The 25,465-nt window shown below is 39.2% G+C and overlaps 3 protein-coding genes across 3 annotated transcripts in view; 1 reads left to right on the top strand and 2 right to left on the bottom strand.

Moving 5' to 3' along the window:
- Nucleotides 1–25,465, bottom strand: part of LOC125780487 (B-cell receptor CD22-like) — a 102,500-nt gene that overhangs the window by 9,434 nt on the left and 67,601 nt on the right. The window lies entirely within an intron of this gene.
- Nucleotides 1,427–2,540, top strand: LOC125785849 (B-cell receptor CD22-like). Its single transcript, XM_049470029.1, has 3 exons — nucleotides 1,427–1,748; nucleotides 1,832–2,083; nucleotides 2,184–2,540. The coding sequence occupies exons 1-3, from the start codon at nucleotides 1,427–1,429 to the stop codon at nucleotides 2,456–2,458; spliced, it is 849 nt and encodes a 282-aa protein (XP_049325986.1). The 3' UTR covers nucleotides 2,459–2,540.
- Nucleotides 7,179–21,476, bottom strand: LOC111190589 (B-cell receptor CD22-like). The gene is made up of 6 exons (XM_049470028.1): nucleotides 21,368–21,476; nucleotides 8,783–9,223; nucleotides 8,450–8,701; nucleotides 8,138–8,349; nucleotides 7,453–7,673; nucleotides 7,179–7,227 (listed from the first exon to the last, which is right to left on the bottom strand). The coding sequence occupies exons 1-6, from the start codon at nucleotides 21,474–21,476 to the stop codon at nucleotides 7,179–7,181; spliced, it is 1,284 nt and encodes a 427-aa protein (XP_049325985.1).

Genomic DNA, 25,465 nt, shown 5'->3' with positions numbered 1-25,465 from the left:
ATTAATAAACTGCAGCTGTGTTAGTGTGTAAGCTTTGGAATTAGCTAGATTGGGAGTCAGGGTTAAAGGAAAAAATAAAATATATATGTAATGTTTCCCTGTACCTGATCAGCTAATCACTTTAATTTTCAAACTGTTTATTCATTTAGGATTACAGGACTTACTGTGAGCTATAATGAACGAAAATTAATTTAACTAACTAGTTATCTAGAAGCTGGATGTAGATGATCGCCAGAATTTCGTACAGTACTTTACGTTGGTAGTTTAAAGCAGTTACTTAACCCCGATCACTGCCCTAAACTAGTGTTTTCCACCTGATCAGCTAATAAACAGTCATTTACTGAGTTTACCTGTTAAAATCCTTTAGCCCCCTATGGAGCCTAAATTAATCATGTATATCCACCAGAGGAAGCTGTAGAATATGCAGAACAGTTTTAATATGCAGTAGAATATGTAAGAACTGGGTTGAGAAACACTGCTGTAACGTGACTTCTGTTCATTTGTATTTCACAGTAAGACCACATATCCTGACGTTTATAAAAATCTCTATGAAACGTAAAGTTACATTCTTTTACATAAAAGGACACCATCTTAAGAAGAGCTCTCAGTAGAAAAAAATAAAAGTGCAGGAGAAAATGTAAATATACAACAGAATTGACATGCCAATACATAATAATAATAATAATAATAATAATAATAATAATAATAATAATAATAATAATCTGTTATATTATTTTAAATATTAGGTGATAACTGAAAATTTTTGTCATATGTACATAATTCAGACATTGCTTGCATAATTTTTCTAACAACATTACTTTTAATTAAAAGTAGTTTCCACAAATGTTGTTCTAGGAAACTATTGGGTGGGCTTGGGTTCATATTGGCAAATGTGTCCCCCCCAATATCAAGCCCGCTCCTACGCCCTTGAGTGAACGTACTACACTTAGCGTACTAGTGATTGTATTAAATGGAATGTACTAGTGAATGTACTACACGTAGTGTACTAGTGATTGTACTAAATGGAATGTACTAGTGAATGTACTACATTAAGAGTATTACAGGGGTGTACTAATAAGAGTACTACATGCAGTGCACTATTAAGATATTCAGTATGTTACTAAAAGAAATGCAGAATAGTTGCACAGCTAAAGTGGTTCCATCTGGTTGTTGTGGTATCCCAAAATGGTTGCAAGGTGGTTGCTGGTCATGTATTTAAATGTTTGAAAAATAGTTGCTATGATGTTGCTAAGATGTTGCTAAGATGTTGCTAAGTCACCCACACTTGATCCCTCTACTTTCAATGTGTTAGAGTTCTTTTGAAGCTGTAAACAACAGTAAGTCTGACTGTCTGACAATCTCCAGCCTCAGTAATCAGATCTTTACTGCATCTTATGTTTCAGGAGCTTCTGGAGCAGAGTGGAGTATGAATTACATCCAGCAGGAAATATGTTCTTTAAATGGATCTACAGTGTTTATAAATGGAACTTTTACACATCCAGAACATCTTATAGTCAAACAGAGGATTTGGGTCATAGATCCAGTTCGAAACAAAGAGCCACCTGACCTGAAAACAGCTTCAAATTTCTCAGGCAGGGTTGAGTATTTTATTGATGAACAGAATAACTTCGCCCTTAAACTGAGTAACATAATGAAGGAGGATGAACATGAGTACTGCTTCAGAGTCTTAACAGATGTAGAAGGTCAGAGATGGATGAGAACTCCTGGAATAAAACTCAGAGTTACAGGTAAGTTAAAGCAGAGCTTCTCAATGTTTTCCTGTTCTAATAAATCACTTTCACACTATTGACAGTTTTTGAAATGATCTCAGAGCTCCATGTAGAATCTCCTGGAGAAGTAACAGAAGGAGAATCAGCAGTTCTGACGTGTAAAACCACCTGCAGTCTGACTGATCCAACATTCATCTGGTACAAAGATGGACGTCCTTTAACCACAGAGATGATCCAAAAGAATCAGCAGCTCCACCTGCAGACAGTCAGCAGTGAGGATGCAGGCAGTTATAGCTGTGCTGTAAGAGGATCTGAACATCTCCCCTCTACTGCTCAAACTCTCAGAGTCAGACGTGAGTAAAGTTTTCATTCTTCTCTAAACTCTGGGAATGGTTGAACCACACAGTGATATTAGAGATTAGCAAGAAACGCTAAAGTCAGATCTGTCTCTAGATCCTCCAAAGAACGTCTCAGTGTCCATCAGTCCCTCTGGTGGAATAGTGGAGGGAAGTTCAGTGACTCTGACCTGCAGCAGTGATGGAGACCCACCTGTGGAGATCTACACCTGGTTTAAAGATGGTGGAGACTCACCTGTAGGATCTGGACACAGTTATGTTCCTCTACAGAGTGGATTCTACTACTGCCAGGCTCAGAACCAACATGGAGATCAGAGATCAGCTGCTGTGCCGGTTAATATCAATGGTGAGACACTTGATTATATTGATTGATCCTCTTATTTCTGTAATATATTTGTGTGTAATATCTCAGCAGGTCTCTGGGTGGTGCTGTATGCAGTTGGTGGAGTGGTTGGAGTTTGTGGGCTTGTAGCTTTTCTTACTAGACTTTTCTGCATGAGGTGAGAAAATGAATAAGAATGTAAAGATTGTTAATGTTAATGTGTTTTTTCTATCAGAGACATTTGTCTCCTGTTTTAATATTTATATTTATTTTCTACAAGGAGACGGAAGAAGCAGGATGTGAATACGGATGAGGACATCTACCAGGTGAGTTCTCACATAGTTCTTATATCAGTAGATCAGTCCATCAATGTTCCTCAAGGGATTTGGTTTCCAGGTCTTTGCTTTGCTCCCTGATCCTCTGAGAACCTCTGAGAACCCAGAGCTCTTCTCACTGAGACTCTAATTATCTTTTCTCGGTTCTGCAGGATGTTGGAGATATCTCTTGTCCTCCTGATAAAGATTCCTCCAGTACTCATGTTTATGGGAATGTAGAGGTGAGTTTTCTTTACTGAGTTTTTATAGTTCAGTTTTAGAGCATCTGCTGATGTTCTCTTTCTCTCGGTTCTGCAGGATGTTGGAGATAAAGCCCATCCTCCTGATGATGATGATGATGATGATGATGATGACTCTTCCAGTATTGCTGATTACGAGAATGTGGACTGCACTAAATAATGGTAATGTAAAGAAACTTAAATCAAGTTGTAGCTCACATTTATGCAGCTGAAATTGTTTTATTCAATTCTTTAAAAACGTATTTTGAATCTGTATAGGACCTTATATAGAAAACCAGTTCATGTATCAGAAAATTTGTTGAAAAAGGAAAATCTTGGAATTCATGATATAAGTATAATTCCAGGGGGTTTCTTTCTCTGACTTTTTGCAACTCATGACCGACCCGACCCACCACAAAAAAACAAATAACGAGCCATAGCCCAAACAAATCTAAACTAACAACAATCAATGTAGTCTGTTGGAAGGTTGGTTTAATGTGAATGTTTTAAAACATTTGTTCATGAGGGGTGCTATAGGTGAGGATGATGAACAGTCACAACATGCAGAGCAGTCAATAATATCAATAACATAAAAATCAATCAATAGTACTGCACCCACCACAGAGCCCCCCCCCCCTCGCCCAATCATCTGCGTCTTAGAGGAACACTGCTGCTGCAGCTCAGCCATTCCTTTCTCCCGCCTGCCCCACCCCTAAACCCATACATTACCCAGTGCCCCTCCCATTTTTTAGCCTTTTTCAAATTCAGCAAAAACCCTGGGCTTTAGTGTCCCTTTAATAACCTCAACCTAAATACGTTTTATTTTACAAAACAAAAAGAACTCTTATAACACAAGTTGAAAGGCTTCAGTTTAGGCTTCATGATAGAGAACTTCTCTTTAAACCTTTAAAAAGGAAGATTCTAACAAAGAACGCCTTTTAGCAAGTTGCCTTGTAGTTTGACTTGAGTTTGTTGTAGATGAAAATATAAAAGATTATACCTAAAATACCCTCTTGTGGGTTTTTACCATAGATGAGAGAAATCAACCCTGAGACTAACATCACCATCATCACCAGCACTATCACCAGAATTGTCAATCAGTAAACCAGAGGAGGAGCAGGATGGAATGAGTGCTTCTGATCTCAGTACTATTTAGATTTCAAGCTTTAGATTTTCCTACTAATTTTATATTCCAAACTTCTGTCTGCATTTTTAAGCCTATTCTCTGAGATAATTTTACATGTAGAACTTTATGTGCTACGTTTGATTGTGTTTATTGCTTTGCTGTTTGTGCCATAGAAAAAATAAAAGAACAAAAGTGTATAAAGCTTTTATAGTAAGAGGAATTAATGTAATGTATATTCAATGCTGAGAGGTTGAATCTATAATATATGAAGATGTTCATAATGTAAAATGTGGAATCCTGTACATATTACCCAATTTAGAAATTCTGGCTGAATATCACAGTGTGAAAACCCAACAGTTTTATAGGATGTAAGACAAGACAGTAGATGTGGTTAAAACCAAAATTTTACATACACTGCATATAAAAAAACATATATTCATGTTTTTCTTACTGTCTGAATTTAAATCAGAACATTTCTTTTTTGTTTTAGGTTAATTAGGATTACTAAAATTATTAATATTTGCCAAATGCCAGAAAAATGAGAGATTTTCTACCTTTTACATACATTTCATTAGTATTTGGTATCATTGCCCTTAACTGTATGATTTGGTTAAAAGTTTTGGATATTATTCCACAAGCTTCTTACAATATTTGGGATGAATTTGAGCCGATTCCTCTTAACAGAACTGATGTAACTAAGCCGTGTTTGTAGGTCAGCTTGCTCTTACCTGCTTTTTCAGCTTTACCCATAAATGTTCAACAGGATTGAGATCAGGGCTTTGTGGTGGCCACTCAAACACATTGACTTTATTTGTCTTGTAACCAGTTTGGCAGTATGCTTTGGGTCATTGTCCATTTGGAAGACCCATTTGCACCCAAGCTTTAACTTCCTGTCAGATGTCTTGAGATGTTGCTTCAGTATTGTCACATAATGTTCTTTCCTAATGGTGCCATATATTTTGTAAAGTGCACCAGTTCCTCCTGCAGCAAAACAACCCCAAAAGGTAACTTCCAAAGACATAACATCATCACGGGATCTGACAAAATTGTATAGGTCAATTTTTGGTTTGTTCTGATTTCATTTCAGACAGTGTGAAAAACATGTGTCTTTTTTACATAGTGCATGCAAACTTTTGGTTTCAACTGTATTTTTATGTAATCAAAATTAAAGAAATCAAAAAGCCATGTCACCTAAAAATTATAAAAGGAATTCAAAAAAAAATTCTTATAAGATATAACATATCCTGTCTTTTCATTATTTTTCAAGATTTTTTTGACAGGGGTGAGTAAGGTTCTCAAAGTCTAGAATTAAAGGTCAGAAAAATACTTCCTGCCTTCAGTAAACCAGATTAGGGAATCACTTGATTCTCAATTTAGAAAAACTGTATTCACCCAAAATTTGACAGGTGTTTCTCTGTAGTATCACTGAAAAAGGATAAATTAATTTCCCAGGTAATCGATGACATGCTGGAGAAGAGCATTATAAAACCTTTCCTCTTATCTTGGCTCAACTATATCATACTGGAACCTAAGAAAACTGTTAGGATTCAATTTACGTTGACTTCTGTAGTTTAGACACCAAGACTTGCCTAAATACCTGGTTAATTACCTGTTTTGGGCTTTTTGAATTCAACCGTCTCCCATTGGGTTTAAACAATGCTACAGGTTTCTCCTAACAACAGATGGAAATGTGTTATCACACCTGAGTGGAAAGTGAATTTTGTCTAAAAAGAAACATTGTATGTTTTTTACCAGATTTTAAAAAAAAAAAACCTTTGTTACATTTCTGTGAAGTCTTCTCTAAGTTACAACAAAACGGGCCTCAAATCCTCAAACTTTAAAAAGTATATGCATAAGGTGTATGATATTGTAGAGCATATCTTGTCTGATCAGAACACCCAGACATATCCAGACACAATTCAGGTCACCCAAGACTATCCTGACCTACCTTTGAAATTCACTCAAAAAATTGGCACAAAATAACACAAATAATTCAGAAGACTCAAATAAATAGCAAAAATATCAGTTTGTAATTTGGTTTACAAAATGGACAAGCCATATATCTTATAGTAAAAACTGCTAAAATAATTGGTAGACAGTATCAATAGATATCAAATGGGTATCTAAAAGGAACAATGAAATTTGGAAATAAGTCCTGTGGCAACAATTTAATAAAAAAAACATCTGTTTGGAGAAGCAATGAAAGTAAATGTAAACTTTTTAAGCCTGTGAACCGTTCAAACCTTCTGCAATGATTTAATTGGTAACCTGGGAAACTCATGCATTAACCTTTCTTTTTTTTAAAACAACTCTGTGGGCCCCTATGGGCTGACATGGGAAACATTAATGAAGAGTAACCATCACTAGCATGATTAACATATGTAAGACTTTTATTAATATTCAGACTTTTATGACTTTATTTACCATGTTATATTGCCTACATAACAGTATCACAACTGTAATCATAATAAGCACAAATTTAAAAAGACATTTCAGTAAAATATTTTTATATACTGAAAGTCAAAAGCCAAAATGTAAGAACTATACACATCAGTTCTATTGTCCCCAACATAGAACCCTGTGGGACTCTACTGAACATTGAAAATCAAACAGTTTCTCCATTAAAAATGAAAACAAACAAAACAAATCTGGTCTTTCAAATTTGTAGAGATCTGTCAAAGAAACTTTTGTAACAATTACATTTTTTAAAGAGCATATGTTGAGACCCTTAACCAGAAAATAGCTAATAAAAATGAGTAGAATAAGTATAAATACTATTTATGTAATAAAATGCACAATGTAAATAATATGAACAATAACATCAAACTTCTTACAGAATATGCTTATTAACATGACAAACAAATTACATGATATGAAATCAAGAAAAGCACAGCAGTGAAAATTGAAAATATATTTTTTTAAAATATGGCACAGTAAATAAATGTATAAAATGAATGAAGCAAAAACAAATAAGCTATATTAGATGACTGGTTGGACATGAATAGATTTTTGCATAATTAATTAAATAAAATCTTATTACCTAGACTCTCTTGCATAGCCTCCCAATCTCTGTCTCTCACATCTTAAACCTCTATTTGATTCTGTCATAGATGACTGAAGCTTCATCCACCTTCTCTGATCTATAAAACAAGGAAATAAATTAATATATTTTACTGATTATAAGTAAATATACATTTCTGAAAGAAACAACTATTTACATTGTATATATGTATATGTTTTCCAAAGTATTGGTAAAAAAGCATTAAAGCTGAGAATTTTGTATTTTTTTTAAAGATTTTAAAGCTTATTTGTCTTTCTGAAGATTCTACACAGTAAATTTAACCAGTGTTAAATATGAAACTCACCCAGTAGCAGCAGCATCAGCGTGACGGTGGTGGAATGTAACACTGGCGTACTGAAGCTCCTCCTGCTGGTCAGATCTGATCACAACATCAGGTTTTCTACCAGTCCTGACTGTAGCGTACTGAACATCATCATCATGATCAGGAGCTCCAGAGGAAGCATCACCTGCAGTCTCTACAGGTCTGGATCTGCTGTGAGTAACGGTGGCGTACTGGAGGTCATCCTGAAGAAGATCATTCATTATAAAGATACTAAACATCTTATTTACTGAAGACTGAATAGAAACATCACTGAAATATGATGGATTGTGTTCTGCTGGATATTTTACCTGATCTGATCCATCCTGATCAGATCCAGCATCTCTCTTCTTCATCCTGAAACAACAGAACACTTACAGTGTTTAACACAATGCTATAAACCAAATGAAGTTCTACCATGTTCTACTAAATTCTACTGACCTGGAGATGAAGATTAAGATCAAAATAAAGAGAAGAAGAAGAAGAAATCCTCCTCCTCCTCCCACTGTGATCCAAACTGCAGATCTGATCTGATCTTCTGAGGGAAGAAGATCATTTCCATCACTTTACTGAGTCTTTATTTAAATACTGGAACTATTTACATTATTATTCTCCACCTACTCTGAACACAAATAAACACAGATCCATTCTGAACTCCAACTGCATTCTGAGCTTCACAGTAGTACAGTCCAGTGTGATCAGCAGTGATGCTGATGATGCTGAAACTCTGTCCAGATCCTACAGGTGAGTCTCCACCATCTTTAAACCAGGTGTAGTTCTCCACAGGTGGGTCTCCATCACTGCTGCAGGTCAGAGTCACTGAACTTCCCTCCACTATTCCACCAGAGGGACTGATGGACACTGAGACGCTCTTTGGAGGATCTAGAGACAGATCTGACTTTAGCGTTTCTTGCTAATCTCTAATATCACTGTGTGGTTCAACCATTCCCAGAGTTTAGAGAAGAATGAGAACTTTACTCACGTCTGACTCTGAGAGTTTGAGCAGTAGAGGGGAGATGTTCAGATCCTCTTACAGCACAGCTATAACTGCCTGCATCCTCACTGCTGACTGTCTGCAGGTGGAGCTGCTGATTCTTCTGGATCATCTCTGTGGTTAAAGGACGTCCATCTTTGTACCAGATGAATGTTGGATCAGTCAGACTGCAGGTGGTTTTACACATCAGAACTGCTGATTCTCCTTCTGTTACTTCTCCAGGAGATTCTACATGGAGCTCTGAGATCATTTGAGAATCATCAGATCAGGAAAGTGATTTATTAAAACAGGAAAACATTTAGAAGCTCTGCTTTAGTTTACCTGTAACTCTGAGTTTTATTCCAGGTGTTCCTATCCATTTATCTGTTTCTAGAGTTGTTGTGACTCTGAAGCAGTACTTATGTTCATCCTCCTTCATTACGTTACTCAGTTTGAGGGTGAAGTTTTTCTGTTCCTCAACTAAATACTCAACCCTGCCTGAGAAACTTGAAACTGTATTCAGATCAGGTGAATCAACATCCTTAACTGGGTCTATGACCCAAAATGACTTATTCACTGTAAGATGTTCTGGATGTGTAAAAGTTCCGTTCATAAACACTGTAGATCCGTTTAAAGCACATATTTCCTGCTGGATGTAATTCATACTCCACTTTGCTCCAGAAGCTCCTGAAACATAAGATGCAGTAAAGATCTGATTACTGAGGCTGGAGATTATCAGACAGTCAGAAACTCCAGCAGCTACTGAACAACACTGATCTGATTCTGAGAGAAAAACATAAAGAGAGAAGAGCTCTGAGGTTCCTGGAGTTCTAGAGAGAGTCTAGTTCTAGTCCAGAACAGTTTAATGATCAGTTCAGCAGTGAATCACTACAGTCATGATGAAAGAGAACAGTGAGGGAGATAAAGTGAGATGTTTCAGTGATGGAGTTACAGTAGGATCTTCTGACTCACCAACAACCATCAGCAGAAACACCAGAGGAAGTGACATCATCAGCCTGCACAACATCAAACAATAAAGCTTTATACTTAAAGATACAAACACACCACTGTACACACACACACACACATATATATATATATATATATATATATATATATATATATATATATATATATATATATATATATATATTAATACAGTATAGAGAGAGTACATCAAATGATAGAAATCATTTTTGCATTACAATCAATACTGATCCATCTCAACCAGTATTGAATTAGAAATAGGAATGATCTAGCACATTTACCTCAAAGGCAACTCTTATGATTGATTTTCTACAGTTTTACAGTTCAGACTTTTAAATATTGCTATAAATAAATAAAAATTACAGAAATTGAGCTGTTTTTACCTCTCTGAACTGAGTGTCGTCTGCAGCAGGAGAAAAGCGAGTGAAGACTGAAGAAACAGCGCTGAAGTTAAAGCTGATATAGCTTGTGGTTTATTTCGGTCCTGCATTCATTTAAATAATACTGTAACTACTTCCTGTTTACAGAACTGACAAAGAAATGCACACAGTAATAAGCTAGTAGTGCTCTGCAAACTAATTTAACTCAATTCAGTTAAACAACTTTTTACTTATTACTGCAATTAAAGGGTAACATGTTCAGTATTTGTGTTTTAAGGATATATAATAAATATATAAGGGATTATTATAAGGGAACACATTTAAACACAGAGTAGAAAAGGTAAAGTAAATATTCTAGAGATTTCAGCTCTCCCCAATCACCAATCATAACCCTCTACCACTACTGATACTGATCAGAAACCACACAAACTACTTTTAACACACCTGAATTTACTGCTACAGACAGGCCTGGATGCACAAGTGCTGTCAAGGCATTCTACACGACAGCAAGGAAGACCACACCTCCTCAAAACGACCAGGTACTGTGCCACCACTGTCAACCCATGGAAAGGATGTGCACAACAGCTTGCAGATGTTCTCATGAACATTTTCAACAGTTCTCTGAGTACTGCAGACCTTCCAACGTGCTTCAAGACTAGCCTGGATGCACAAGTGCCAAAGAAGTCTCGAGTGTCCTGCCTCAATGACTACCGTCCCATCGCACTTACTCCAATCATCTTGAAGTGTTTTGAGAAGCTGGTCATGAGGCACATCAAAAAACAGCTCCCCTCCTCACTGGACCGACTGCAGTTTGCATATCGTCCAAACAGATCAACAGACGATGCCATCTCTACTGCACTCAGTCCACTGCTGTTCACTCTGCTGACTCATGACTGTACTGCAAAGTACAGCTCAAACCACATCATCAAGTTCACTGATGACACAACTGTAGTTGGCCTCATCAGCAAGAACGAAGAGTCAGCATACAGAGAGGAGGTGCAGTGACTGACGGACTGGTGCAGAACCAAAAACCTCTCTCTGAACGTGAATAAAACCAAAGAGATGGTTGTTGACTTTAGGAGAGCTGCATCCGCAAAGCCACCAGCATCTTCGATCTGATGCCATCCAGCAGAAGATACAGGAGCATCCGAGCCTCCACTTCTAGACTCTGCAACAGCTTCATCCACCAGGCAGTCAGACTCCTCAACACACAGAGACTGCACTACCAAATTCTGCAACAGCTTCTTCCACCAGGCAGACTCCTTAACACATAAAGCCTCCACTACCAGACTCTGCAACAGCTTCTTCCAACAGGCAGTCAGACTCCTCAACACATAGAGTCTCCAATACCAGACTCTGCAACAGCTTCTTTCACCAGGCAGTCAGACTCCTCAACACACAGAGCCCCCACTACCAAACTCTGCAACAGCTTCCTCCACGAGGCAGTCAGACTCCTCAACACACAAAGCCTCCACTACCAGACTCTGCAACAGCTTCATCTGCCAGGCACACTCTAAAAAATAAAGCCTTGTGTCAACAAAAAAATTAACACAACAGTCTGCAATAGACTTTCTGCGTTGTGTCAACTTCTTGTAGAATTGATCTTTGATCCATAAAAGTATTTTAAGTAGGGTGAATTAGTTTTTCAGTTATAGTAGAAAGCATTTTTAAATAGCATGAACTTATTAACTATCACCATCAACAGATATTTTTACGTTAACTGCACAAAAAAATCAAGTTACCTTTATTTATATAATTAAGTACAATATAGTATAATAACAATTATATTTAATTGTATTGTTGTCAGGTTGTCTGGGTGCAGGGAGGACGCAGAGGCGGACGCAAATGCAAACAAATAAGAATTAAAACGAGAGGCTAGTAAATACTTTAGCAAACTTCAGCTCCCTGTTCCAGAGGAACTAAGAATGGACGTTAATAAATGCCCTTTTTAAAACCTGAAGTCGAGTAAATAATTAATTTATGAAAAAAACATCTGTGGGTTGTAGCAGTAATCTTGAAGGTTGTAAGACTGTCTGTGGCAGAGTTAATTGGCTAGGCTAGCTTGCTAACCTACCGGTAATTCATTTCTGCCTAGACACAGTCAAAAACTGGCAAACTTAAACACCACTAAAGCAAACCACATATTCGGCATATGAAAATAGTTAAGCTATAACACTCTCTGGAGTGATATCCAACATGTCCAAGTGGGCGGGAGAATTCAGAAGGATGGGAAAATTAAGTTGCCCAATACAGATAATTAAGTTGGCAGAAAATGAATTTTGCTTTTTAGTGTTTAGTGGAATATATTGAGTCTGGGTTAGTCAGGAAAGTGTGTTGAAACAACACTTCCATTTTTTATTTCACCACAACTCAATAAAACAATAAATGAACATAAATATTCTCCCAAATTCATATAACTTTTTTTTTTATTTTACAACAGGGAATTTACTTAAGTATTGGCTAAAGGCCTTCAGAGTTACTTTTTAGAGTGCACTCAGACTCCTCAACACACAGAGCCTCCACTACCAGAAGCAACAGTTTCTTCCACCAGACTCCTCAACGCACAGAGACAGAGCTGAATCCCCCCACCACTACTCGTCCTCCCCCTTACACTTAACACGCACAGACAAGAACTGTACTGAACCCACCCATCACTCTACTCTCACACAGACTGGAACTGAAATGCCTCTATTCCAATCAGCAATATTTGCTGCTTCATTCCTAAAAAATCTATAAACTGTCTACCTCAGTAACAGCTGTGATTATGTATGTTCTATATGTTACAGTATGTTCCGTATCTCTGCCGTATCAGTGCTGCACTGTTCTGTCTGTTAAACTGTCTTGTCTGCTGTATTTATTTTATTTATTGTAATGTTATAGATTTATTTTGCACTATCGTCACTCTTCCACTTTATGTTGTCTATTGCTTGATTGTCTATGTTGCACCATGGTTCCAGAGAAAGGTAATTTTACTACACTGTGTACCTGTACTCAAATGTAATGATAATAAAAGCCTCTTAACTCTTGACTCTTTTGACTGTGTTTGTGGGCTGCTGCTTGGTTGCAACTGTTTACTTGAGTAACCAACAGTTGAGCTGACCCTGACCTGAACACAGATCTCTATCAGCCTCCAGATCTTCACACATTTGCATATTCTCACTTTAGAAGATGGGCCTCCTCACAGTTCAGCTGACGGCCAGTAAATGATGTCATTTCCTCTGTAGCTCTGAAATAAACCCCAGCAGCAGAAACTCATCTCCTTCTTACCATCAGCGCTCTGGATTCAGAAGATATAAACTCATAATTTAATACATAATTAAATATTAATAATGATTACTTTATGAACGTCTCTACCAATCCTGATGATCATTAAAGTGATAATTGTTGTTATTGTTTGGGAACTGAGAGCAGGGGGGCGCTGTTTAGTCTGCTGTGTGAAATTAGTGGCTTTAACACAGTGATCTGTGAAGCTGAGGGATTTTTGGCTTTAATAGTATATTTAATTCAAGGCAAATGTGAAATATTTGACACACACATATACTAAGTTGTCAGGGTGTGAGATAGCAATGAAATCACGACATGTCTTGTACAGGATGTAAGGTAGGCCCTCTATTTGTAGCCTCTTGGGCCTCAGTCCTGTCAATACCCACATCATCCTTCCAAAAAAAAAAAAAAATCAATTTAATGATGTACCTGTTTGATTAGAAAACACCTAAAAATATTGTATTATTTTATTTTTTAAGTTATAAGCAGTGCCAAAATTGGCACCCCTGCCAAAAAGTGCAACCAATGGACACTAAAATGCTATGGGGCTGCAAAAGTGTAAAAAACAGGTTTTGTGCTAAATTTGACACCCATGCTTAAAAGTGCACCACCATGGTCACTAAAATGCTATTGGGCTAGAAAAGTGTGAAAAAGATGTGTTCTGCCAAATTTGACATCCATGCCAAAAAGTGCACCCACATGAGCACTAAAAACACTATCGGGCTGCAAAATTTTAAAAAGAGGTGTTGTGCCAAATTTGGCATCCATGCCAAAAAGTGCACCCCATGGGCACTAAAAAATGATATTAAGCTACAAAAGTGTGAAAAGCAGATGTTATGCCAAACTTTTGCACCCCTGCCAAAAAATACACCCCCATGGGCACTTTAAAAATGTTTAAGCTACAAAAGTGTGAAAAAACAGGTGTTGTGCCAAATTTGTCACTCCTGCCAAAAAAGTGCACCCCCATGGGCACTAAAAAGACTATCGGGCTGCAAAATTTTGAAAAAGAGGTGCTGTGCCAAATTTGGCAAAAATGCCAAAAAGTGCACCCCCATGGGCTCTAAAATTGTTATTAAGCTATAAAAGTGTGAAAAGCAGATTCTATGCCAAAATTTTGCACCCCTGCCAAAAAATACACCCCCATGGGCACTTAAAAATTTATAAGCTACAAAAGTGTGAAAAAACAGGTGTTGTGCCAAATTTGGCACCCATGCCAAAAAGTGCACCACCATGGGCACTAAGAATGCTATTGGGCTGATTCCTATCTGATTCTGAGAGAAAACACAAAGAGAGAAGAGCTCTGAGGTTCCTGGAGTTCTAGAGAGAGTCTAGTTCTAGTCCAGAACAGTTTAATGATCAGTTCAGCAGTGAATCACTACAGTCATGATGAAAGAGAACAGTGAGGGAGATAAAGTCAGATGTTTCAGTGATGGAGTTACAGTAGGATCTTCTGACTCACCAACAACCATACTAAAACACCACTGTACACTTATGTATATATATAGAGAGTACATCAAATTATAGAAATCATTTTTGCATTACAATCAATACTGATCCATCTCAACCAGTATTATACTATAAATAGGAATATTTGAGCACAATCTGTTGTTCACAGGCTACTTTTATGATTGATTTTCTACAGTTTTACAGTTCAGTAAAATTTTAAATATTGCTATAAATATATAAAGATTACAGAAATTGAGCTGTTTTTACCTCTCTGAACTGAGCGTCGTCTGCAGTGTGAGAACAGCGAGTGAAGACTGAAGAAACAGATCCGAGGTTAAAGCTGATAAAGCTTGTGGTTTTTTTCTGGTTCTGCATTCATATACATACAATACTGTAACTACTTCCTGTTTACAGAACTGTCGAAGAAATGCACACAGTAATGAGTTAGTAGTGCTCTGCAAACTAGTTTAACTCAATTCAGTTAAACAACTTTTAATTATTACTGCAATTAAAGGGTAACATGTTCAGTATTTGTGTTTTAAGGATATATAATAAATATATAAGGGATTATTATAAGGGAACACATTTAAACACAGAGTAGAAAAGGTAAAGTAAATATTCTAGAGATTTCAGCCCCAATCACCAATCATAACCCTCTACCACTACTGATACTGATCAGAAACCACACAAACTACTTTTAACACATCTGAATCTACTGCTACAGACAGGCCTGGATGCACAAGTGCGGCCAAGGCATTCTACACGAGAGCAAGAAAGACCACACCTCCTCAAAACGACCAGGTACTGTGCCTGTCCTCAGCTGATGTGCGGAGAACTCTACTCAGAGTCAACGCACGGAAAGCCCCAGGACCAGACAGCATAACTGGCAGAGTGCTCAGAGGATGTGCAGACCAACTCACGGATGTTCTCATGGACATGTTCAACATCTCTCTGAGCACTGTGGCCGTGCCGACATGCTTCAAGACGACCACCATCGTCCCTGTGCCAAAGAAGTCTCGAGTGTCCGCCTCAGTGACTACCGTCCCATTGCACTTACTCCCATCATCATGAAGTGCTTTGAGAAGCTGGTCATCCACCAGGCACTCAGACTCCTCAACACACAGAGCCTCCACTACCAAACTCTGCAACAGCTTCTTCCACCAGGCTGTCAGACTCCTCAACACACAGAGCCTTCACTACCAGACTCTGCAACAGCTTCTTCCACCAGGCAGTCAGACTCCTCAACACACAGAGCCTCCACTACCAAACTCTGCAACAGCTTCCTCCACCAGGCAGTCAGACTCCTCAACACACAGAGCCTTCACTACCAGACTCTGCAACAGCTTCTTCCACCAGGCTGTCAGACTCCTCAACACACAGAGCCTTCACTACCAGACTCTGCAACAGCTTCATCACCAGGCAGTCAGACTCCTGCTGTATTTATTTTATTTATTGTAATGTTATAGGTTTATTTACATTACTCTCACACTTTGTTTTTCTATTGTTTGATGTTCCATGTTGCACCATGGTTCCGGACGAATGTAATTTTACTACACTGTGTACCTGTACTCAGATGTAATGATAATAAAAGCCTCTTAACTCTTGACTCTTTTGACTGTGTTTGTGGGCTGCTGCTTGGTTGCAACTGTTTACTTGAGTAACCAACAGTTGAGCTGACCCTGACCTGAACACAGATCTCTATCAGCCTCCAGATCTTCACACATTTGCATATTCTCACTTTAGAAGATGGGCCTCCTCACAGTTCAGCTGACGGCCAGTAAATGATGTCATTTCCTCTGTAGCTCTGAAATAAACCCCAGCAGCAGCAGCAGAAACTCATCTCCTTCTTACCATCAGCGCTCTGGATTCAGAAGATATAAACTCATAATTTAATACATAATTAAATATTAATAATGATTACTTTATGAACATCTCCACCAATCCTGATGATCATTAAAGTGATAATTCTGCTGTTATTGTTATGGTTACTGTGTCTTTAAGCAGTTGTGAGGGGTGATGATACTGTCTGCAGTTTGGGAACTGAGAGCAGGGGGCGCTGTTTAGTCTGCTGTGTGAAATTAGTGGCTTTAATACAGTGATCTGTGAAGCTGTGGGATTTTTGGCTTTAATAGCATATATAATTCAAGCCAAATGTGAAATATTTGAGGCACACACACACACATATACTAAGTTGGTGGTGTGTGAGATAGCAGTGACATCATGACATGTCTTGTACAGGATGTAAGGTAGGCCCTCTATTTGTAGCCTCTTGGGCCTCATTCCTGTCAATACCCACATCATCCTTCCAAAAAACCTTTTTTTAATCTAATGATGTACCTGTTTGATTAGAAAACACCTAAAAATATTTTACTATTTTATAAACTATGTATAAGTTATAAGCCAAAATTGTCACCCCTGCCAAAAAGTGCACTTCTTCGGGTGCTAAAAATGCTTGAATGCTGCAAAAGTGTAAAAAAAAGGTGTGCCAAATTTGGCACCCCTGTCAAGAAGTGCACCCCATTGGGCACTGAAAATGCTGTTGGGTAACAAAATTGGGAAAAAGAGGTGTTGTGCCAAATTTGGCACTCCTGCCAAAATATGCACCCCCATGGGCACTAAAAACACCATTGGGCTACAAAAGTGTGAAAAGAGGTGTTGTGACAAATCTTTGCACCCCTGCCAAAAAGTGCACCGCCATGGGCATTAAAAATGCCATTGGGCTGCAAAAGTGTGAAAAACATCAAATTGTGCAAATTGGCACCCCTGCCAAAAAGTGCACCCTCTCGGACACTGAAAATGTTATTGGGCTGCAGCATTGTGAAAAAAACAGGTGTTGTGCCAAATTTGACATCCATGCCAAGAAGTGCAACCACATGAGCATTAAAAACACTTTTGTGCTGCAAAATTGGGAAAAAGAGGTGTTGTGCCAAATTTGGCACCCATGCTAAAAAGTGCACCCCCATGGGCACTAAAAACAATATTAAGCTACAAAAGTGTAAAAAAAACAGGTGTTGTGCCAAATTTGGAATGCCTGCCACAAAGTGCACCCACATGGACATTAAAAATACTATTGTGTTACAAAAGTGAGGAAGGAATGGACGTAAGTGCAAAATAATTATTTTAATAAGTAAACAAACTAAAACAAACTAACAAACAAACAAACAAACAAAATAAACCAAAGTTACACTGAATACATAACTACTAAACACTAAACTTGAAAACAGGACTCTAACAAACAGCAAGAGACAAACCTGACCATGGACAGCAAACAAACCAACAAAAGACTAGACAAAGAAGGCTTGAAACAAAGGAGCTTATATACACATGGAGGGAACAGGAAACTGGAAACACCTGAGGATCAATCAAGAGGGGGCGGGGTTACAAATAACTAATGACAGGGTGGGGCTAGGGCGGAGACAGGACCAAAACAAAACAATAGCACATGGCTGGGAAACATGACAGGTAAACAGAGGGGCAGGAGCACATGGGTCCAAATGAGGGAGAAACAGAAGACAGACATGGGCTAAACTGTGACATATTGGGCTATAAAAGCGTGAAAAAGAGATGTACCACGTTTTTGCCCCCTGCCAAAAAGTGCACCACCATGGGCACTAAAAAACGATAATGTGCTAAAAACGTGTAAAAGCAGGTGTTGTGTCAAATTTCCTCACCTCTGCCAAAACGTGCACCCCCATGGGCACTAAAAACATTTTTAAGCTACAAAAGTGGGAAAAAAACAGTGCCAAAAAGTGCACCCCCATGGGCATTGAGAATGCTATGGGGCTGCAAAAGTGTGAAAAAGAGGTGTTGTGCCAAATTTGGCACCCCTGCCAAAAAATGTGCACCCCTATAGGCACTAAAAACACTTTTGGGATGCAAAAGTGTGAAAAACAGGTGTTGTGCCACAAATTGCATCCCCAAGTGCACTAAAAATGCAGTGGGGTATAAGATAGCAATGAGCATCACAACATGTCTTGCACAGGATGTAAGGTCCTGTATCTGTAGCCTCTTGGGCCGCATTCCTGCCAATTCCCACATCATCCTTCCAAAATCCTGTTTTTAAATCTAGAGATGAATCTGTGTGATTAGAAACACCTATAAAATAGTATAATACAAAATTAATTAATTAAAAGTAATTAAAAGTAATTAAAAGGCTATTAGCACAAGTAAACTCATACTATATATATATATATATATATATATATATATATATATATATATGCTTTTTTAATGTATGTTTATTACGTTTATTAATGTATGTATATGTCTGTGTATACAGTGGTGTGAAAAAATGACTTTTTATTTTTTTCATGTTTCTCTCTCTTAAATGTTTAAGACCATCATCCAAATTTAAATACTAGTCAAAGACAATACAAGTTAACACAAAATGTATTTTTTAACGAAGGTTTTTGTTATTAAGGATGAAAAAACCCACATGGCCTTGTGTGAAAAAGTGTTTACCATCTGGATATTAGTTCCACTTCTCTTTACCTAATTGTTTTAATTCAGCCAAATTTGAGGGTTTTCCAGCATGAACGGTGTTTTTGGATGTTCCACAGCATCTTTGGATTTTGTTTTAGGGTCTTTTGAGACCTCTTGTATGAGTCGTCACTTGGCTCTTGGGGTAATTTTGTGCGGCCAGCTGGTCACTCCTGGGAAGGTTCACCACAGTTCCATGTTTTCACCATTTGTGGACAATGGCTTTCACTGTGGTTCTCTGTAGAAATGGCTTTATAACATTTTCCAGACTTATAGATCTCAGTTCCTGTTCCTTTTCTTTGGATGTTGGCATGATATCTAGATTTTGAGTATCTTTAGGTCTACTTCTCTTTGTCAGGCAGGTCGTATTTAAGTGATTTCCTGATTTTGAACAGGTGTGGCAGTAATCAGGTGTGGGTGTGGTTAGAGAAATTAAACTCAGGTGTGATAAAACACAGTTAAGTTATGTTTAAACTGGGGGGTAAAACCATTTTTAACACAGGATCATGTAGGTTTGGATTGTTTTTCTATCTTAGTAACACAAACCTTTATTTAAAAACTGCATTTATTGTTTACTTCTGTTGTCTCTGACTAATATTTAAATCTGTTTGAGGATCTGAAACTTTTCAAAGTGACAGGCATGCAAGAAGTAACAATTCATGAAAGGACAAACACGTTTTTACACCACTGTATACACATTTAAATATAGAGTTTTTCACTGTATTTTAAAGAGCATTGCATGTATGTTCTGTTAGTGGAATATATTGCTGTATTAGGGTGGTGTTTACTGTGAATGTTTGCAGCTGAGGGTTTTAACCACAAGCTCAGCACGTTAGCACTGTAGTTTACTTGCTGCTATGCTTTGTAAATAAGAAGTTAGATTGACATTGTGATTAAAAGAGCTTTTAAGAGACCATGATCTGAATCTTTAGCTCTAAATAACATGAACATAAAGGCCTGGTCTTTTAGCAAGACTTTAGTAACCATAGTTAAAAACAACAAGGGTCCTAAAACTGAGCCTTGTGGAACAACATATTAATGTCACGGGTGCCAAATGTAATGTTTTTTTTTAAGGTGACTTTTAATTTATTGTACTTTTATTTTATGGACTTTTATTTTGTTGGGCTGCCGCAGCAAAAACAATTTGATCTAAATATGGCTCAGCTGCGGCTGGTGAACTTGCGCTGTTTGAGCGGAACTATTTAACAGGCTCACACCAGCCCATCGGGAGAGCGGAAGTGCAGGACCAGGGACGCCGCATGCGGATGCGGTTGGGGGCTCTGACTGAACTGGGAATGTCTCGCGCTGACTGAACTGGGAATGACTCGCGCTGACTGAACTGGGAATGACTCGCGCTGACTGAACTGGGAATGACTCGCGCTGACTGAACTGGGATTGACTTTCTCTGACTGAACTGGGAATGACTCGCGCTGACTGAACTGGGAATGGCTCGCTCTGACTGAACTGGGAATGACTCGCGCTGACTGAACTGGGATTGACTCGCGCTGACTGAACTGGGATTCGAAGGAATCGAGTGGCCGCTGGTTGAATCACTGATCGAGAAGGTGAATCGGTGAGGCTGTGTTAGCTGGGGGAAGGGTGTGGATTCGACTCACCCTTCCACAAAGTTAAGTTTCTATTCTGAGTCAGTTCTGAACAAGTTGCTGTCTGTGAGAAACGGAGCGGCTTTCTGTTCATGTTAGTGTTTGCCCTGTGTCTGCTGCAGCGCGCTGGGAAGCCACGTGGACCTGCCGGTGTGTATGAGAACGTGAGAGACTCTATTGCAGCGGCGTTGTGAGGAGAAGGAAGGGTGAGAACGCTCACCCTTCCCTAAGTTAAGTGCTATTTCCCCCCATATTTTGAGCAAATTCTACTCTTGGCTCACCACTAGTATTAGTTATTAGTTTATCACACTGCAGTGATTCAGGCTCGGGTGTCGGCACTTGTGCTGCCGTCGTTATATGTTGTCGTTATATATAGATATATATAGATATATAGTCACGTCTTTGCCCTTTTTCCTGTCTGTTATTATGTGTCTGTGTGTGTTCCCTACGTGATTCATACTCCTGCGTTTCTTCCCCAGTAGTTTTCCATTCACCTGTGTTCATTTGTAGCTCCGCCACCTAGACCCAGGTGTTTCTACTTCCCCTGTGTTATATAGTCCTAGTGTTTCAGTCTTTGTTCCTCTGTCTTTGCACTAACCCCTGTTGTTCTGTCCTTCCCTTGTTTACATTCTCTTTCTCACAGTGTATTGTTCTTTGTTTATTTCCTGTTTAGTCTTTGTTTATTCCCTTTTTCTGTTTAATTTATTCTGTCTTGTTTTAGTTCCTTTTTTCCTTGCTTGTTTATTTATTTCATAAAACCCCCCAACCTGCTTTTACGTCCGCCTCCACGTCTCCCTGCCTGGCCAATCCTGACAGAAAGACCAACCAGAAAATGGACGTAGCGGGTAATCCGTGGGCCGGGTCCAGGATGTCCATCCGCCATACCCACCTCGGGACCCCGGCGCAGGAGACCCCAGACGCAGCGCTTTGACACTTCCTCCTTGGCGGCCCGGCCACGCTCCGAGACTGCGCCGCGCCCCACACTACACTCCACTGTTCCCACAGCAGCGGCTCTGTACTCCACGGCTCTCACCGCCCCGGAACCTGCATGCGCTGCTCCCCCTGCACCTGTCCCTGTTCCTTCTCTCAGAACAGTGTTTGGCCTAGGCCCCGCCTACCCAGGCCTGCCCCTAGATCCCCGCACTACGCCCCCAGAACTGTGCCCAGTCTGGCCCCATGGACTTCTCCTCAGACTTTAACCAGTCCTGTGCACTCATCTGTGTTTGTTCCCTTGTCTCTCCCTTTCATGGTCCCTGTGTCTGTGTTCCAGATCCTGTCCCCGGAGGTTTCTCTATGCCAGTCCCTGTTACTGTGTTTGTCCCAGTCAATGTTTTCATCCCTGTTTCCTTGTCCAGCATACAGCCCTGTGTCCTGTCTCTTGCCCTGTTCTCTGTCCAGTCTCCTGTCCCGTCTCCTTTCACATCCCCAGTCTAGTCTGTATCTTTATTTGTGTTTAGTGTCCAGCCCCTTGTCCAGTCTCTTGCCTAGTCCATGTCCAGTGTACTGCCACCATCTCCTGTCCAGTCCCCTGTCCAGTCTCTGTTTCAGCCTCAAGTCCAATCTGTGTCCCCGGTTGTGTCTACTTGTTGATCCTAGTTTTTCTCCCCTGTCCAGTCTGCATTTCAGTTTTCTGTCCCGTCCACTGTCCAGTCTCCTTTCTTGTGTACTCGTTCTTGTTTGGTGTCTTGTTTTTGCTTTCCACCCTCTCCTGACCGGCTCCTGGGGGTTTATTTTGTTGCGTTAATGGGGATTCTGTCACATTTCCTGTCTGTTATTATGTGTCTGTGTGTGTTCCGTACGTGACCCGTACTCCTGTGTTTCTTCCCCAGTAGTTTTCCATTCACCTGTGTTCATTTGTAGCTCCGCCCAGGTGTTTCTACTTCCCCTGTGTTATGTAGTCCTAGTGTTTCAGTCTTTGTTCCTCTGTCTTTGCTTTTTGTTTTTTTTGTTTTTACTTGTTTTGATCCTTCTTTGTTACGTTACTCAGTCTGAGAGAGTAATACATTTTATTATCAGTTAAACACTCAACCCTGCCTGAGTAATCTGGATCTAATCTCAGATCAGTCCGCTCCCCCTTGGGACCTCTGTATTTCATACAAAATGTTTTTGTCAATTTAAGTTTGCCTAAATCTTCTGGAAGTGTAAAAGTGCCTTTAATAAACACTGTAGATCCTTTTATAGCACATATTTCCTGCTGTTTGTACGTCACAATCCAGTCTGGTCCAGAAGCTCCTGAAACAAATGATGCAGTAAATATCTGATTACAGAGGCAGGAGATTCTCTAGATTCTATGAAAATAAGGATAATATTACATAATTGAGGGGATGTTCAGCTTTTACCATCAGAAAGTGTTAAATCTCCTCCCGTTTCTAAGACTGAGACGTAACAAAACACTTTACCTGAAGAATTAACTGCATTTCACTAATAATTCATAAACTGATTCTGATTCTGAGAGAAACTACAAAGAGAGAAAAGCTCTGAGTGTTCATCAGAGAGTCTAATTCTAGTCTAGAACAGTTTAATGATCAGTTCAGCAGTGATGGAGTTACAGTAGGATCTTCTGACTCACCAACAACCATCAGCAGAAACACCAGAAGAAGAGGAGGAGGAGGAGCCATCCTGAGTGACATCACCAGCCTGCATAACATCAAACAAGCAGACTGTTTCAGAATACCTTTAATAGCCCACTAAAAGCATCCAGAATCCATAAATAAATACATTAATATACAATTTTACTCACATTTTAATACATAATTAACATATTTTACTTAAAATACACTGTATACATACATTTATATGTAGAGTACATCAACTTATAGAAATCATTTTAGCATAACCATCAATACTGATCCCTCTCATCCAGTGTTGAACTAGAAATTCAGATCAAATATTCAGTTCAAAAGCTACTTTTACGATTGATTTTCTACAGTTTATTAAAAATATTGCAGAATAAACTACTGCACTTCAGTAAACATTTAAATATTGATATAAATATATAAAGATTATAGAACATTTCAGACAGTAAAAACATATTCATCAATCATTTATATATTAAAATTAAACCTGTTCTTACCTCTCTTTACTGAGCGTCGTCTGCAGTGTGAGAACAGCGAGTGAAGACTGAAGAAACTGCTGAAGTTAAAGCTGTTGAAGCTTGTGGTTTTTTCTGGTCCTGCATTCGTATATATAAATAATACTGTATCTACTTCCTGTTTACAGAACTGTCAAACTAAATGCACACAGTAATAAGCTGGTAGTGCTCTGCACACTCATTTAACTCAATTCAATTCAGTAGCTTTTTACTTACTACTAATTACTGGAATTAAAGGGTAACATGTTCAGTATTTGTCTTTTAAAACTATATAATAAATATAATAAAACTATTATAAAAACACATTTAAACACAGAGTAGAAAAGGTAAAGTAAATATTCTAGAGATTTCAGCCCCAATCACCAATCATAACCCTCTACCACTACTGATACTGATCACAAACCACACAAACTACTGTTAACCTGAATCTACTGCTACAGACAGTCCTGCTGCACGAGGGCCTATACTTGTGTCCTGCTGCACGAGGGCCTGTACTTGTGTCCTGCTGCATGAGGGCCTGTACTTGTGTCCTGCTGCACGAGGGCCTGTACTTGTGTCCTGCTGCACGAGGGCCTGTACTTGTGTCCTGGTGCACGAGGGCCTGTACTTGTGTCCTGGTGCACGAGGGCCTGTACTTGTGTCCTGCTGCACGAGGGCCTGTACTTGTGTCCTGCTGCACGAGGGCCTGTACTTGTGTCCTGCTGCACGAGGGCCTGTACTTGTGTCCTGCTGCATGAGGGCCTGTACTTGTGTCCTGGTGCACGAGGGCCTGTACTTGTGTCCTGCTGCACGAGGGTCTGTACTTGTGTCCTGCTGCACGAGGGCCTGTACTTTTTTCTTGGTGCATGAGGGCCTGCACTTGTGTCCTGCTGCACGAGGGCCTGTACTTGTGTCCTGGTGCATGAGGGCCTGTACTTGTGTCCTGCTGCACGAGGGCCTGTACTTGTGTCCTGGTGCATGAGGGCCTGTACTTGTGTCCTGCTGCACGAGGGCCTGTACTTGTGTCCTGCTGCATGGTTACAACTGTTTACTTGAGTAAACAACATTTGACCTGACGTTGACCTGAACAAAGATCACTATCAGCCTCCAGAGCTTCACACATTTGCATATTCTCACTTTAGAAGATGGGCCTCCTCACAGTTCAGCTGACAGTCAGTAAATGATGTCATAAACCCCAGCAGCAGAAACTCATCTCCTTCTTACCATCAGCGCTCTGGATTCAGAAGATATAAACTCATAATTTAATACATAATTAAATATTAATAATGATTACTTTATGAACATCTCCACCAATCCTGATGACCATTAACGTGATAATTCTGCTGTTATTGAAAAACAGTAGATAATTCATCCTGTACTTTTCTCTTTGGTCGTTCTGGACTGGAATAAAATCACAATGAATCCCCCATTAAAGAGAGAATGCCCCCTATTCCTGTCTAGATAGGTCTAAATGTGTATTCAGTCAGTGGTGCACCTGTGTTTTCTGTTGTCAAGATAGCGATACAAGATTAAGAGTAAATAGTTAATTTATGAAAAAAACATCTGTGGGTTGTAGCAGTAATCTTGAAGGTTGTAAGACTGTCTGTGGCAGAGTTAATTGGCTAGGCTAGCTTGCTAACCTACCGGTAATTCGTTTCTGCCTATGACAGTCAAAAACTGGCAAACTTAAACACCACTGAAGCAAACCACATATTCGGCATATGAAAATAGTTAAGCTATAACACTCTCTGGAGTGATATCCAACATGTCCAAGTGGGCGGGAGAATTCAGAAGG

Source organism: Astyanax mexicanus, chromosome 21, assembly GCF_023375975.1.
Source record: "Astyanax mexicanus isolate ESR-SI-001 chromosome 21, AstMex3_surface, whole genome shotgun sequence".
Classification (NCBI taxonomy): domain Eukaryota; kingdom Metazoa; phylum Chordata; class Actinopteri; order Characiformes; family Acestrorhamphidae; genus Astyanax; species Astyanax mexicanus.
Note: the sequence above shows the minus strand (reverse complement) of the source record. Positions and strands in the feature narration are given on the sequence as shown.

Bases quoted from the DNA above. Each gene is read 5' to 3' on its own strand.
- LOC125785849 (XM_049470029.1), top strand. From the start codon at position 1,427: ATGAATTACATCCAGCAGGAAATATGTTCTTTAAATGGATCTACAGTG. The intron at 1,749-1,831 runs GTAAGTTAAAGC...AAATGATCTCAG, and splicing joins AATAAAACTCAGAGTTACAG to AGCTCCATGTAGAATCTCCT. The intron at 2,084-2,183 runs GTGAGTAAAGTT...ATCTGTCTCTAG, and splicing joins TCAAACTCTCAGAGTCAGAC to ATCCTCCAAAGAACGTCTCA.
- LOC111190589 (XM_049470028.1), bottom strand. From the start codon at position 21,476: ATGGACATCCTGGACCCGGCCCACGGATTACCCGCTACGTCCATTTTC. The intron at 8,702-8,782 runs GTAAACTAAAGC...AAATGATCTCAG, and splicing joins AATAAAACTCAGAGTTACAG to AGCTCCATGTAGAATCTCCT. The intron at 8,350-8,449 runs GTGAGTAAAGTT...ATCTGTCTCTAG, and splicing joins TCAAACTCTCAGAGTCAGAC to ATCCTCCAAAGAGCGTCTCA.